General features: G+C 42.0%; 1 protein-coding gene and 1 long non-coding RNA gene across 7 annotated transcripts in view; one reads left to right on the forward strand and one right to left on the reverse strand.

The window, feature by feature from the left end:
- Window positions 1-10,827, forward strand: part of FILIP1 (filamin A interacting protein 1) — a 104,944-nt gene extending 94,117 nt beyond the window's left edge. For 5 of the 6 annotated variants that reach the window (XM_077306474.1, XM_077306506.1, XM_077306497.1 and 2 more), the window contains 2 exons: window positions 1,524-1,747; window positions 9,531-10,827. In XM_077306474.1, the coding sequence (XP_077162589.1) occupies window positions 1,524-1,730 (207 nt within the window). In that variant the 3' untranslated portion in view covers window positions 1,731-1,747; window positions 9,531-10,827. The remainder of the gene's footprint in view (window positions 1-1,523; window positions 1,748-9,530) is intronic. The other variant, XM_077306479.1, reaches the window with a different exon arrangement.
- The window catches only part of LOC143821974 (uncharacterized), a 32,258-nt gene extending 17,438 nt beyond the window's left edge, over window positions 1-14,820 (reverse strand). Inside the window, exons 1-3 of the long non-coding RNA XR_013226005.1 lie at window positions 14,709-14,820; window positions 11,500-11,554; window positions 9,164-9,229 (exon numbers count right to left, since the gene is read on the reverse strand). This is a non-coding gene — a long non-coding RNA (uncharacterized LOC143821974). The remainder of the gene's footprint in view (window positions 1-9,163; window positions 9,230-11,499; window positions 11,555-14,708) is intronic.
- Window positions 14,821-14,822: the final 2 nt, after the last annotated feature.

Consider the following 14,822-nt stretch of genomic DNA (forward strand, 5'->3'; position numbering starts at 1 on the left):
ACAAAATGTCCAGGTATTTCCCAACCCAGAGACTGGCAACCAGAAAGAATGGTCTCCATCATAGGTGAAAACTTGGTCTGGGCTCTCCTAACAATTTTCTAGAACCCCCTGAGGTCTATCCAGGGATGCCATCCTCCATATGGGACTTAAGAATCCCCTGGACTTACAGCTTATCTCCAGTCTACAGAGATCAGTTCCCCTGGAGAAAATGGCTGCTTTGAAGGGTGGATTCTGTGGCACTGTACTCCACTGAGATGCCCCCCCAGACTCCACCTCTAAATCTCCATGATTTGCCCAACCTGGAGCTGACTACTCTGTGCCTTCCCCACCTGCCGGTGGCCAGAGGAATCCTAGCAATTCTAAGTAGATGCCACAAAAATGGCTGATGTACTAACTCAGTGGTCCCCAATCCCCGGTCCGGGGACCAGGACCAGTCCGTGATCATTCAGTACCAGGCCGCGGCTCCTCCTCCTCCTCCTCCCCAGATGCTGCCTCAAGGGCTGCCCTGCCACTCTGCCGCCGGCTCACCTTTGGTGCTCTACAGCGGCTGCCATGGCTGGGGATCCCCCTCGGTGTGGCACTGCGCAGCTGCTGAAGATGGGGTGCTGGCAGGAAAGCAAGTGGAGCAGGGACTCAGGCGGCGGCAGCAACATCCCTCAGCAAAGACTACCCCCCCCCGCGGTCTCAGTAAAATTGTCAAGCATTGACCGGTCCCTGGTGATAAAAAGGTTGGGGTCCACTGTACTAACTGACAAAGTCTGGGAGGGGGGGGGATGATGCTTTCCCTGAATGTTTCTGGGTTCTTCCGCCCCCCCCCCCCAATTTGGGCTTTTGCAACTCTAGCCAATAACCAACCTTCTGAATTAATAGTAGATATAAGATTTGAACTAGGAAGTTCCCAGTTATAGCCCAGTGCCTTCTCCTGGGTCACTTGTACAAGCAAGACACTTGAACAGAATAAAAGGGATTGCTACATGTTTGTCAGTCTTCTCAGTTTATAAAAATGGCTTTATTTTGCTAGCTGTCATTGACTGTGATTTTATTTAAATATGTCCTGGGGTGTGCAATCTGTGGGGAATTGTAAAATGTGGAAACAGCTTGAAAATCCACACATCAAACTCTCCCCTATGGAATTCCATAAACTCTCAGGGGATTTCACAAGTCGATTTTTGCTTTCTCCCCCCCCCCCAAAAAAAAAACAAAACAAAACAAAACAAAACAAAACTCAGGCACTGGTGTGATTTACCTTCTATCCTCTCTGGAGGATTATCAGTCCTTAAGCTGGTTTGAGAGAGTTTTTGGTTGGGAGATAATTTAGACCCTCTTATTTTGCTGCATACCTGGTTCCTTAAATACAAAGAGACCCCTGCCTTGTCTATGGCCTGCTCTTGCTGCTTTCATTAAGGGATTGTTGAAAAGACCAAGTCCTTCCAATTCGAGAAGGCATCACAGATGGAATACTAAGCTACGAGAAGAAGTCCTTGATATGTCATTACATTTCTCTGTTGTTCATTGTCTTGCAGACAGGACAGGATGGGTCATGCCAGAGACCTACACCTACCCGAATCCCTGTGTCTAAAGGTATGAAAGCCGGGAAGCCAGTAGTGACAGCCTCGGGAACAGGAAATCAGACCAAATTTGAGCCTCGTGCGGAGACTCAGTCTATGAAAATAGAACTGAAGAAGTCTTCAGCCAGTAGCTCTCCCTCCCTTGGTGGAGGGAAGGCCTGAGGGCAGTGGCTAAGGGGGTATGTTGTGCAGATTTTACTGCTACCATGGAAATAAGCCCCCTGTCTGTTTAATGTTTGCACATACTAATTAGGTCTGCTGAAGCTGTCACTCTTACTAATAAGCGTGTGTCTTACCTACTAAATGTAATAACCCCCTTCTTCCCTCTCTGTTGGGTTAAAATCTAATTTAAAGTATACCTTGTTCAGCGATTTCTAATTCGAGGCTGCTGCGTAGAGGACTTTTTCGATTAACTGTTCTCCTTATCCTGTTTTCTTAAAAATCAAGCACACTTTTTGGGGGGGCCTTGCATAATCACTCAGCCAGAGAAATAGTGAACATTGGATTAGAGCTCATCTAAAAAGCCACACTGTTAGTTCCATCTGGTATTTCTAGAGAAGAAACTGGTCATATGGAAACATCTCTTTAAATATCACTCGCAGATTCATTGTAGCCTCTCAGAGGATCTAATTTTGATCAAGCCAGTGTTTTCTTATGGCTCAAATTGAACTTGACTGAGGACTTGCTAAAATCAGCTGAAAGCTTTTCATTGATTTCAAGAAGCGATAGTACAGTAAGCAATCAGAATGTGATCGTGCTTTGCAGCTTTCGATAATGGCAAGGTCACCCCAATTACTCACTGGACTATAAACAGCAAGTGAGTTGTGGGGTAAAAGGAGATTTGATTATTTACATGGAGCAGCTTTTGGTTGCAATGAATTCTGGACAGATACATTGTTCAGCCTTTGCATATGTAAGTTTCTTATTAGAGTTTAGACTTTATTGTACTAGAGTCATATGAGCATACACAGCAGCCTTATACCCAGTTAGACCACTGAGCTATCAACTCAGGATCATCTACTGGGCAATGTTCTCCAGGATCTTTCCCAGCACTTCTTATCTGAGATACCAGGGACTGGACCTGGGACCTTCAGCATGCAAAGCATGTGCGGTGTCATGGAACCCTAGCCATTCCTGATGGCCACTTGGAATGACTTGCTTTTATTTTTGAAAGCATGTTTGAAAAGTGGGAATGAGTGTGAATATGCTTGATGGACTGCCATGATAACTGTGTTGGTCTGAATTACGACTGTCATGAACCATTTTATTGAGGAAGATAGTCCACAGAACTATCCTACAACCTCCAATTGAGGTGATTTATTCTTTGTCAGAGTTTTATTTCTTTATTTGTCCATTTATAGCCCATCTTTTCTATTGGTTCAAGAGAGTAAGAGTGAATCCTTTAAAAAAATCAGTTGCACGACTAGCTGAAACTTCATTAAGAAATTCCTTCATGGTGTCATGAAACAGGTAAAGGAAATAACACAGAACACTAATAAGAATCTAGATATTGTCAGTTAAATGGCTAAAGCATTGTGGATGGAATGTCCATTAGGAAAGTATCCTAAAAATCTGTGCAGCAAAGAGATTTCTGCATTTAATTTATGTAATTTAGAAGTACTTTGACGGAGGAATCTGTGAAGGGAAGATGGCCAGCTATTGATAGTTTGAAATATGTGAATTAAAGGAGCAAGGCATTGTAAATAAAATGCAGGCCTAAATGATATATTAGCTTGCCAGTCTGTCAAAGATAACAGATATTTGAACCAGAATAGCTAGAGACTGGGAAGCATTTCTCCCTTCCTTTACTAGTGTATTTATAGATTGAAATATTTCATTGCAATTTTAATTCACCACAAGTCCACTAAATTATTAGGTTTAACAGAAATTAGTGAATACTCCCTTATTAACTTTCTAATGAAACAAACACATGCAGCAGTGCATATTTTCTTCCAGATTAGATTCTAGTAACTATTAATGCTTAATTTCAGCAGCAGTTCAAATCTAGAAAAAAAATAGTTGTACCCCATTCAGCAAGAAAACATGTTCACAGAATGTTCAAAGTTTAGTTTGTACTGACTGATAAAGTACAGAGTAATTTATAGCAGTAAATGTGAACCCACAATTAATGTGGTTTGATAGTTGTGTAGAACCTTCTACATTAAGCACTTCTAGTCAAATAAATGAAGTTAATGCCACATTGCCAGTAAGAAAGAAGAACTTCGTATAGCTTCATACAAATAGCACACAGCACTAAAGGATGTTTAGAACAGCCTTTCTCAACTTTTATACTGTAGAGAAACCCCTTAAATACTCTTCAGGCTTTGAGAAACCCCAGAAGTGGCATGATGGTGCAGAATATGGTTGGGAAGCACAGCTGTGTAAATTCCTACTAGGGGCCCCTCCCCTTCCTACCCCCTCCATGCCCATCATTGACCATTTGGGGAGGGGTGGGTGGGACAACATGACCATATAGAGTCATATCACGCAGTAAACGTCTAACAAATTTTAAATATATATAAAATTTAATTAACTCCCACCCATTTGGGACACCCTTCCAAGGCTATGAAGAAACCTCAGGGTTTCACGAAAAAGTTAATAAAGGTCGTATTAATTTCCTGTTTTTTCTCCTGCCATTATAACTCACTGAGCTTTCTTTCTTTCTTTCTTTCTTTCTTTCTTTCTTTCTTTCTTTCTTTCTTTCTTTCTTTCTTGGGGACACTTGTGGCTACTGTAGTATGTGTGAATGTGCTCTCGTTTTCTTTTTTCCCTTCACAGCTTCACAAGGCTTCTCTCTTGCTCCTTTCTCAGTAAAACTGTAGCAGAACTAGCCAATGCAGCAGCTGTTTCTCTCCTCAGGAAACAAACTGGGGCTTTCATGCGGAAAGGATCCTAGCGAATGAGGCCTCATGCCTTAATGCAGTTTGTGTTTGAGTATTATGTTATATGTCTGATCAGCAACAATCCTTCTCCATCAAAAAGGGGTAGCAGCTTGCTCCTATCTCCATAGTCTACACACACGCACACACACACAGAGAAAGAGAGAGAGAGAGAGAGAGAGACAGACAGACAGACAGACAGACAGACAGACTACAGATATTATTTCAGGATCCCACTAGTGGGAGACAATGGAAATGGATCCAGGAACATATGTCATTCTACATACATGTATTTAGATTTATGCCACTTTTCTACCAAAGAGCCCAGGCTGGTAGAGGATCCCCCTCTTATTTCATCTTCACAACAAGTTTGTAAAAGGGATTAGTATGAGAAAGAAGGTAACTGTCCCAAGGCCATCCAGTAAGGTTCATGGCAGAGTGGGTATTTTTTGAACTGAGGTCTTCAAAGTAGATATCACATAGCTAATTCTGAACTTGGCAGCAGAGGATAGAATTAATACATCTGCAAAATGAAGCTAGGGACGAATGGGGGGAATTTCTCTATGAACCTGAAGTTTGCAGAAAAATCTGAAGTCTTATATGGAGATTTAAAGCTCCAGAAAATAATAGAAATAATACCTATAGTTTTAGGAGAGGAATGCCCACTCAGCTGTCAGTGGCCTTTTTGGAAGTTGCTAGGCAATCACAGATATATGGCTGAGGCTTCCAAGCCTTGGTTTCTGTAACTTGGAAGCAAAAACAGCCCTGGAAAAAGTCCCATTCCCAGAAATGTTCCCTGATGTACTCACTGAGGATAGGCATGGTGGTGGCCAACATAGTCTCACTACTTGAACAGTTGGGCCTTTCCCTAAGGTAGGATGCCAGGGGAAGGGAAGGAGGAGAAACTGAAGACAGGAGCAAGACAGAGGTAGGATGGCTGATGGATGGGGAGAAGAGAAGGAAGCAGGAAAATGGGAGAGACTATGGGATCTGCTAGGAAAAGGAAAGAGGAAATAGTGGGGTAGGAGACACAGGGAAATGAGATGCCTCTTGCAAGTTCTTGTGGGTCACATCATTGTACAATTATAACATGACCTTAGCAATATGTAGCGATAATGTTCATAATTTTCACGTGTGCAAAGCATGCACATTGCAAGATATTGGGGGGCAGCAGTGCATATCCACTTTCTCCTCTAGGCTCTTATAGGATCTGTTGAGTGGTGGCTGAATCACCCAGTACCATCATGAAGGATGAGTTTTTGCCCTTAGTGTAACAGTTCAGTTCTATATACCCACATGGTAGAAAATCAAGGAGTTCATTTATGCTGTAAACCGCCACGATCCAGAATATCTGAGAATGGCGATGTATAAATCAAATAATAAACTAACAAACACTACTATGGCAGTGACTGTCAGTTTCCAGCTATTGAAAATGAAGCATGCTTTTGTTTTTATTGTGAAATCAAAATATGGCCAAAGGTGCAAGTAAAGGAAAAAATATATATTATTACTCATCTAAAAAAACCTCTTACACATTTTGTCTATAAACTTCTTCAGAAGAAGAAGTATGTCAGTGTTCATTCAAGAAGAGTACAAGATCAGTAGCGCTGTCAAAGACTAACAAGGAATTTTCAGCTGAGTAATAAAATATATATTTTCCTTTATTTGAACCATCAGACTTGTCCTTCTCTATCTCTACTGCCATATTCTGGTTTCTCTTTGTTTAGCCAACTTCTGTGATGGAGTGTTGAAGGAGCACAATAGAGTGTTCAGCCCTGCTATGGAAAAAGAGTTGGTCCTTATATGTTGCTTTTCTCTACCCAAAGGAGTCTCAGAGCAGCTTACAGTTGCCTTCCCTTCCCTTTCCCCACAACATACACCCTGTGAGGTAGGTGAGGCTGAGAGAGCCTTGATATTACTGCTCGGTCAGAACAGCTTTTTCAGTGCTGTGGAAAGCCCAAAGTCACCCAGTTGGCTGCATGTGGAGGAAGAGCAGGGAATCAAACCTGGTTTGCCAAATTAGAAGTCCGTGCTCCTATCCACTACACCAAGCTGGCTCTCTCAGCCTCACCTACCTTACAGGGTGTTCAGTACCAGATTATACTTTATTTGTACATGGGTACTTTATGTCGGGATAGTGGAATATCATTTTACTGTGATGTTACTGACTCCCATCACCAAGCATATGTACTCTATGGACTATGCAGTGTTCAAGTGTTTTGATTTTGGTGGAGTTAGGATTGCATGATAGCGTACGATCCCATGCTCAAATCACAGGATGCTGTCTCTGTATGCCAAAACAGTACTTATGCTTCCTGCCCCTTTTCAGGACTTTATGAATGGACTTTTATGTGCAAGACTAATTTGGAAAGGCTAGAAATTAACATCTGTTCACTGTATGCCATTCATTTATCACCCAATGAATTCCTATGAACTTTCTGCACAGAGTCTGTTGCTGCATTAGCCTAGATCATTTGCTATTGATGCTGTTAATACAATGCACCAGGACATTAAAGTAACATTGACCCTTCCAGATGGGTATTCATGATGGACCTAATGTAATGCATATATGCTCAGGTAACTTTTCAAGATTAACATGGAGGGGGGTTGGGTCATTTTGATCACCATGCAAGGTGATCAGGCTACCACTCTCCAATGTTTTAATAGCACAGGCAACGACAGTTAGGACGATTTTAAAGATCTCTTCCATGCTTCTATTGCACACCAGCTGCTGAGCTTGGCTTGTTTGAAACTGTAGTTTGCTGGCAGTGAGATCATCTTTTGGGGCTTATTTTCATTTAGGATCATGTTTTTCTTTCTTCAGTCAGGGTAGTTCCCTTAATCTTGAGCTTTTTTAAGCACTCGAGCAAATATTGTGCTGTTATAAAAGTTGACTTCATTGTAAAAACATCTTACAAATGTTCAGATTTTAACCTTTATTTTATATAAAAGAAGTCACTGGATGATAAAGCGAAGGAGAACTGTGTTTCAATTTAATATTATCTTTTGTGAGAAGCACAAATTCTCGAAAGAGAGAGTTTTAATGCTGTTTTTAACAATAGAACAAGAGAAGAAGAAGAAGAGTTGGTTCTTATATGCCGCTTTTCTCTGCCCAAAGGAGGCTCAAAGCAGCTTACAATCGCATTCCCTTTTTCTCTCCCCACAACAGGCACCCTGTGAGGTGGGTGAGGCTGAGAGAGCTCTGATATTACTGCTCGGTCAGAATAGCCTTATCAGTGCTGTGGCAAGCCCAAAGTCACCCAGCTGGCTGCATGTGGAGGAGGAATGGGGAATCAAACCTGGCTTGCCAGATTAAAAATCTGCAGTTCTAACCACTATACCAAGCTGGTGTACAAGGATGTTCTGTTTATATTGGGTCCAACTAAGCGAATCACCTTGGACTGATACAAATAAGGACTAATGTAGATGATAAAAAAGTGCTTAACATATAAAAAACATAAGTCGCTATTTTGGCTTTATATGAAGGGTTCAGTATACACCTCAAGGATGCTGCTTAAAATATCCTGTAGCAGACAGCATAATGCCAAATATATGCAAATTCACCAATTTTAAAAGCAAAATATATTCATAAATTTTGTGGGTTATGTATTAATTTTTCAGTTGATCACACTTCCAAATAATTTAAGGGATTGTGGCCTTTTATTGCTCTTGAAGTCATTAAAGTGGTGCCATCTAGTGGTAAATCGCTAGAATAGCTACGTTTTAAAATAAAAACCTTACTAAAGCAAACTCCATATAGTTCCACCAGGATGACGTGGGATAAAGTTACACAAAGAATGTTTACTACCTGCAGGCAGCTATAGAAAAATGTAAGAAATGCACAGCAGCTCAGCCAGAGCTGAAAAATCAAAGAAAATGATGGAAACATAATATCCATTAATTTGTGACGCTTGTATACCATCCATCCTCTAAAGCCGTGTTCCCCAACCGCTGGGCCGTTGCCCGGTACCAGGCCATGGAGCCCTCAGTACCAGGCTGCAGCAGGGGGTAGGGAGGCATGGGCACACCAGGAGATGTTCTTCCCTCTCCCCTGCGGCGCAGCGCAGCGCTCAAGCCTCGCTGCGCTGTGGGGGGAAGGTGTGAGTGCAAACGCGCAGGCTTGGACCTGTTGCGCCTGTGCATTTGCGCCCGTGACTCCCCCCCACAGCGTGGTGAGGCTTGAGCACCGCGCTGCGGGGGGAGGTGCACCCGGTGGTATGCCCGCACCTCCCCCTCACAGTGCAGTGAGGCTTGAGCGCCACGCTGCGCCATGGGGAGGAGGTGCACCCAGTGGTGCGCCAGCGCCCACGCCTCTCTCTCCCCCCCTGATCCCCGGCCTTAAAAGGGTAGGAACCACTGCTCCAAAGGGCTAAGAGTAGCATTCTGGTAGAGGAGGAGGTAAGTCTTGCCCAAGGTCAACCAGGGAGCTTCAGAGTCTGGATTTCTACATTCATGCTCTAGCTGTTGTATCAATTCTTTTGAGGGCTGAAGCTGCAGTGAATAGGCTAATGCTTTGTACCCATTTCTTCACTTTCTTTCAAAGGTTGTTTCAATGGAAGCAAAGTTTTTTATCTAGCAATTAGTTTATTTATTTATTCTATTTGTATACCACCCTCCCTTTTGATTCAGGGCAGTTTATATTGTAACTCTCATAAAGCAATATAGTACAATAAGCGTCCTGATTAAAATATAAACCCATTCAACAGTGAAACTTACACCAAGCAGCTGGGCATGCAGGAGGTATGCATGGACATCTCCAGTCATCCTCATGGTCTCCTTACCCTGTGGCATATGAATTGTCAGTAAGTAGGGAAAAACACTTCTCCACCACCTGATAGACTGGAGACAGGCAGATATGATGCAACTGAACTACAATCCTTGGTTATATTCCTAAATTCTTCTTTCAATAGCTTTGATATTCATAATTCTGTCAAGCTTCACTTGGAACCACTGAGTCTTTGGTGCTTTTGAAATGTAGCACGACTTCTGATGGGATTAAAGAATTAGCAGCATGGGTCCTCATAGTTTTTCATGTATTCCCACAGTAACAGACATTGCTTTGCTATGTTTCTTTCCCGTTTAGAGAGTATCGTCATTCATCAGTTACGCATGAACTCCAGATGAGTCGCCATGCAAAATCCAGATGTGTGTTTGTACTTCTCAACATCACTTGGTTGGGTCACTGCTGAAACTCCATTACTGTGATCTTCCTTGCTACTGATTGCTTATGGAAGTGTTTTACTGCTTCCATTGGAAATCTGAGGAGGGGGGGGAGGGTTGGGCAGATTTTAATGTTTTTATAAAATAAAAATGAACCCTAATATGTTTGACATTTTTGTAAACTAGAGGGAAAGAAAGAACCACAGCTCTTGTGCTGATTGGATTTTACTCTGATTTTGTAAGTTTCTGAATCAATTGGCACATGATAGTTTTGGGGGGTTTTTTTGGTTTGGTGTTCCTACATAATTTATTTTTATATTACACTTTGTAATGCAGGGTTTCTGTGGATTTTTTTGGGCCAGACCTTCTGATTTCTGTGGTTCATTTACTTGTAGAATACACTGTCAAAATTGCAATGCGCCAGTTTGTATTTTTTCTATTGGAAATTATAGACATGTCAACTCAACCTCAAAAATGGCGCCTTCTAAGAAAATGTACTGCAAAATAATCTTGCCATAAGATGACTGTGATATGAATTGCCCTCAAGACTGCTCTGTGGGATAGTATTATGGGGTTGTTTATATTGTTTTTTGCACTGTGCTGTGGCTTAACATAAACTGAATACCAACAAACCAAAGCCTTGAAACTATTTAGATTTAAAATAATTTTAAGTGCTGTATGTTTCAATTAAACTATGGTCATACAATGTGTGCTTTTTATATATGCCTGTGCCAAAAAAGTTCCTTTTTATCACACTGTAACAAATAAATTTTCACAAGTGTGCAATAGTAATGTGGCGTTCACATTTTAATAGCAACATTAGAAAAGCTTGTTTAACATGGAAACCTATTTAGTAGTAACTGGAGGAGGGCCTGCAAAGTCATACCTGCCTCACTGTGACCTTGAATGCTGGTCTAATCCTATGATTTTGATGGGCTTGGACATGCCTAGCTCTTCCTAGCTTGTAGTCTGATCCCATCAACTTGCTGAGTTTGCTAAAATGTACTTTGAAATTACTGTGCTCTAGAAGCCATTCTTGGAGATTAAGCAAACCTCCCCTTATTTGTCCACAGCTGTGAATTCAGATTCAATCCAAATTGTTGTTTTAGTAACAGTAAAGAACCCCCGGTTTTGCCTAAGGCAGTTTACCACTATTCACTTCCTGCTTCAGCATGTCATGCTGCAGAAGGTGTTAAAAATAAAATCTTTTACAGTATAAATCTGATTTTATTTAGTTTTCTTTACACAAACGCAGATTTGGGGATGCAAGGAGACAATGACTCACCTAGTAGTTTACAGCACAGAATGAGTTGGTAAAAGAATATGGATGGGACATTCCTCCAGAAATACCCAAATACCTTTAGGGCTGTTTTGCACAATACACAAAGCTAAAGTTGTGCAGTGCTTACCACCATATATACACTCAATAGCACAGTTCTTTGACTTGTGTTCCTGTCAGATATTGGAGTTTGCGACAGTCACACTTTTATCCATAAAATAATTCCATGGCTGCAGTCCTACTACTCATATATATGGAAATAAAATGCTTTATGCCAGATGAACATCAACAGGATCAGGCAATAAGAAAACTAACATATAATCATATAGTTTCCATTTTTAGGGATACAACTATCTAGCTGTTGGTCTTAAAAATTCTACTTCATAGTTTGTGCAAGCTTCAGGGAATGTAAGTCCCTTAACTTACCTAGAGGTGTCCACATAATTGTCATTGTCTGTTGTTTTGAAAGTTATGAACATTAATAATCTAAGCAGTATGTTTCTGTACTTTACCCTTGTTTTCAAGCTGACATCTCTGGATTATATCAGGAATCTCTATTGCTATTCCATTTATATTTTCCTCCTATCTCAAGTTTTTGGGCACCATTACTCACTGTTTTCTTCATGTCTCCTCCCTCTGGAAGTAGTGAAGCTGTCCCCCAATACTCTCTGCAAATATGCCAAACAGAGCAAGCAGAATAGCAGTTGTCAGCAGCAATCTATTTCCATGTGGAGATGAAGAACAAGCCCATTTCCTGAGTCATAAAACCAAGTTCTGCTGTAATTTCAAGTGTGTTCACGCTTTCCCACTGTGGTGGAACAGGCCTGCTGAGGTTTTTCAGGCCCATTCCACCCTACCAATTTCAAGGTTTTTCTGACATCTGGAGAGATTTCTCTCTGTCTGTCAAGGGTAACTTACTGTCAACACACAATCTTTGTACAGAATTGCCCACTGAATAGATTAGGACTCCCCGCTTCCCTTCCACGCTCTGAGGCCTTGTCTGTGTGTCTCCCCCTACCCACCACCTGGTTACACCAGGGACAGTTTCCTGCTTCATGCACCTCTGGAGGAATAGCTGCTTCCCAACTACCAACCATTTTCCTTGTGCCCCTTTTACAACAGTATGTCTGAGATTGTGGAGGTCTATGTGGTACAGAGAACCACTAGCAGCATCCACAGTTATATAGTATTTCATTAAAAGAAAATGTTCATAAGCATACTTGTAACATTGCACCAGGTTGATCAAGGGATTCAAAATGGTAAAATTAGGGTTCGTTTCCCCATTCCCAATGAATCACACTGAAAGAAAAATCTTTTTATATTTTTACTGCAGAAGAAATATAGACACAGAGGAGGTCCCGAATCAGTGTGTAGAACAATACAATTACATGAGATTAAATAACTTCTCATTGGAGGTGGGGAAAGGTGATGCCCTTACAGGTCAAGCCAATAACCTGGGGTCTCCACCCCTCTTGGACATCCCATGGGACCACCCTTCAGCCATCAAACCAGCCCCCCCCCCAAAAGTTGCTGACAGGTTCTGAAAAGCTTCTTCCATTATCTCCCCCTCCCACCCAATTGTTTACATAAATGGTAGTGACACACTCTTCTTCCATTTCTCTAACCTTGAGAAGGACTATCTCAGCTATAAAATAAACTTTGATCTTCTGAGAGACTCTATACATTCACAAGCATTGTTAAAAAGCCAGTATAATACAAGACAAGTACCCTATCCCCTTTGCTCCATGTTCCACCCCCCCAAAAAAAACCCTTTTAGGCTATTTGGTTTATAACAGATACATCAAATATTCAGGTGGTAGATAGGGAAAGCTTTTCCCATAGCCGCTTCACCACTGAAAATACCTTGCTCCTCAAATCTTTTTTGAATAAAAATGTTTGCGATGAGACTACTTGCACAGACACACACAAAATAAAACTGACAGATGATCCAGAAAATGTTTTGCCACACTGTGTAATATTTATGGATTTAGGAAATTATCTGTCATATGTGGTGGCCATTGATTTGAAGGTTGAAAGGGCAAGATATATATTCACAGAGAGCAGGTGAGTCACTGATTATTAGCCATGATAGCTAAATAGAACCTCCACGATGGTTGCGTGCATCTAGTATGGTGCGTCTAGTATCTCTGAATAGCAAACTCTCGGGACAGAAAACAAGCCTGCCCAGAAACATCTAGCTGACTGCTGTAAGCAGAATGTTCAACAAGACAGAAACTTCTCCTGAACCAGCTGAGCTTTCTTACATTCTTAACCTGCCGATGGCCTCAAAGCAGGATTGCCAGGTCCCTCCTGGCCAAAGCAGGGAATGAGGGGGATACAATGCTATAGATCCCACCCTCCAAAGCATCCATTTTCTCCAGGGGAATTGATCTGTAATTCCAGGTGATCCCCAGGTCCTACCTGGAGGCTGGTAACCCTGCCTCAGAGACAGAAATGGGTAGGGGTGGGTTGGTTTGGACTGTTTTTTCCACTCTTCTGTTGTCACATGATTTCCACAGGCATTGTTTATTTTTTTTCCTGTGACCACAGAAAACTGATCTCCCAATTACATCAAGATGCTGACAGTAGGTATATGGTTGCAAAAAGGAGGAGAAATGCAATTGTCCTTATAATAGAGGCTTAATGGGAAGTTATTTGCCAGGTAAGGTTATTTACTTTCAAGCGATCCATTCCCATGCATTAAACCTCTATTAAAGGAGCAGGGCATTTTTCTCTAGGCATGTCAATAACCCTAGTGGACAGGCTTACAGCTTTTGATGGCAACCCTGACAAAGCACCTAATTCAATAGGCCTAATTCCCAGTATGTGTGAATGCCTGCCTATCTCTTTAGGCTTAACTTCTTGAAAAAATGCATAACATCAAGGTTCAAGTGTGGTAATGATTTTTTTCAGGTATTTTTTTTTCTGTAAAAGGTAAAAACAAATGTTGTCAGAGTCTTGGCGAATGACAGGGTTGCCAGAATCGGGCTGGGAAATTCTTGGAGATTTAGGGGTGGAACTAGGGGGGGGGGGTGCAGAGTTTGAGGAGTGATTTTTGGTTCTCTCCACCCCCCCTCAGGACTCTTGGGGTATAATGCCGTGCATATATGAAATGATGTACACCACCCTGAGCCCGCTTGCTAGACGGGTGGTATAAAAATAAAATCCCACCCTCAAAGGAACTGTTTCCTACAGAAAAAAAATTTATCTCTATAGTCTGGGGATTAATTATAATCCCAGAAGGGAAAGTGCTGTGGCATGTCCAGTTAAAGGATATGGCAGGAGGTGATGTGAAGGGCCCTGGAGAGCCAGTCTGAGTAGGCACTACCAGCTCGTGTGGGTGAGTTTGGCAACGCTGTTTCTTCACCCACACCAGTCAAAATTAACGAGCCTTGCCTGAGACAGCCAATCTCAGGTAAAAACCGGAAAGTGCCCTATTCTATTAAACTCTACTGGCAGGGAATTTCTTTACTCAAGATGCTGGCTATTTTATGGGTAAAATCCGTGGCAGCCAGACTGGAAACTGAGCTCCATTTTTGACCGGAAGCGTCAACACAGACAGTCGGTGGGGAAGCAAAAAGAGTCCAGGGGCACCTTTAAGACCAACAAAGATTTATTCAAGGCGTGAGCTTTCGAGTGCAAGCACTCTTCCTCAGACTAAATGAACAGCCACCATAACTGTAGAGAACATCTCTTCCTCAGTAGAAAGCTCACGCCTTGAATAAATCTTTCTTGGTCTTAAAGGTGTTACTGGACTCTATTTTCGTTGCGCTACGCGGCTACCCACTTGAATCGGTCGGTGGAACATTACTCTACTCCTACCTCGGCTTGTCGAGGATACCAGAGAGGTGCGCATGCGCGAAAAATCCCTATTATTTTCTCCGCCCTCCCTTACTTCAGAGATTGACAAAACGCGCATGCGCCTTGTTACACATG

This window comes from Paroedura picta, chromosome 1 (assembly GCF_049243985.1).
Source record: "Paroedura picta isolate Pp20150507F chromosome 1, Ppicta_v3.0, whole genome shotgun sequence".
Lineage (NCBI taxonomy): Eukaryota > Metazoa > Chordata > Lepidosauria > Squamata > Gekkonidae > Paroedura > Paroedura picta.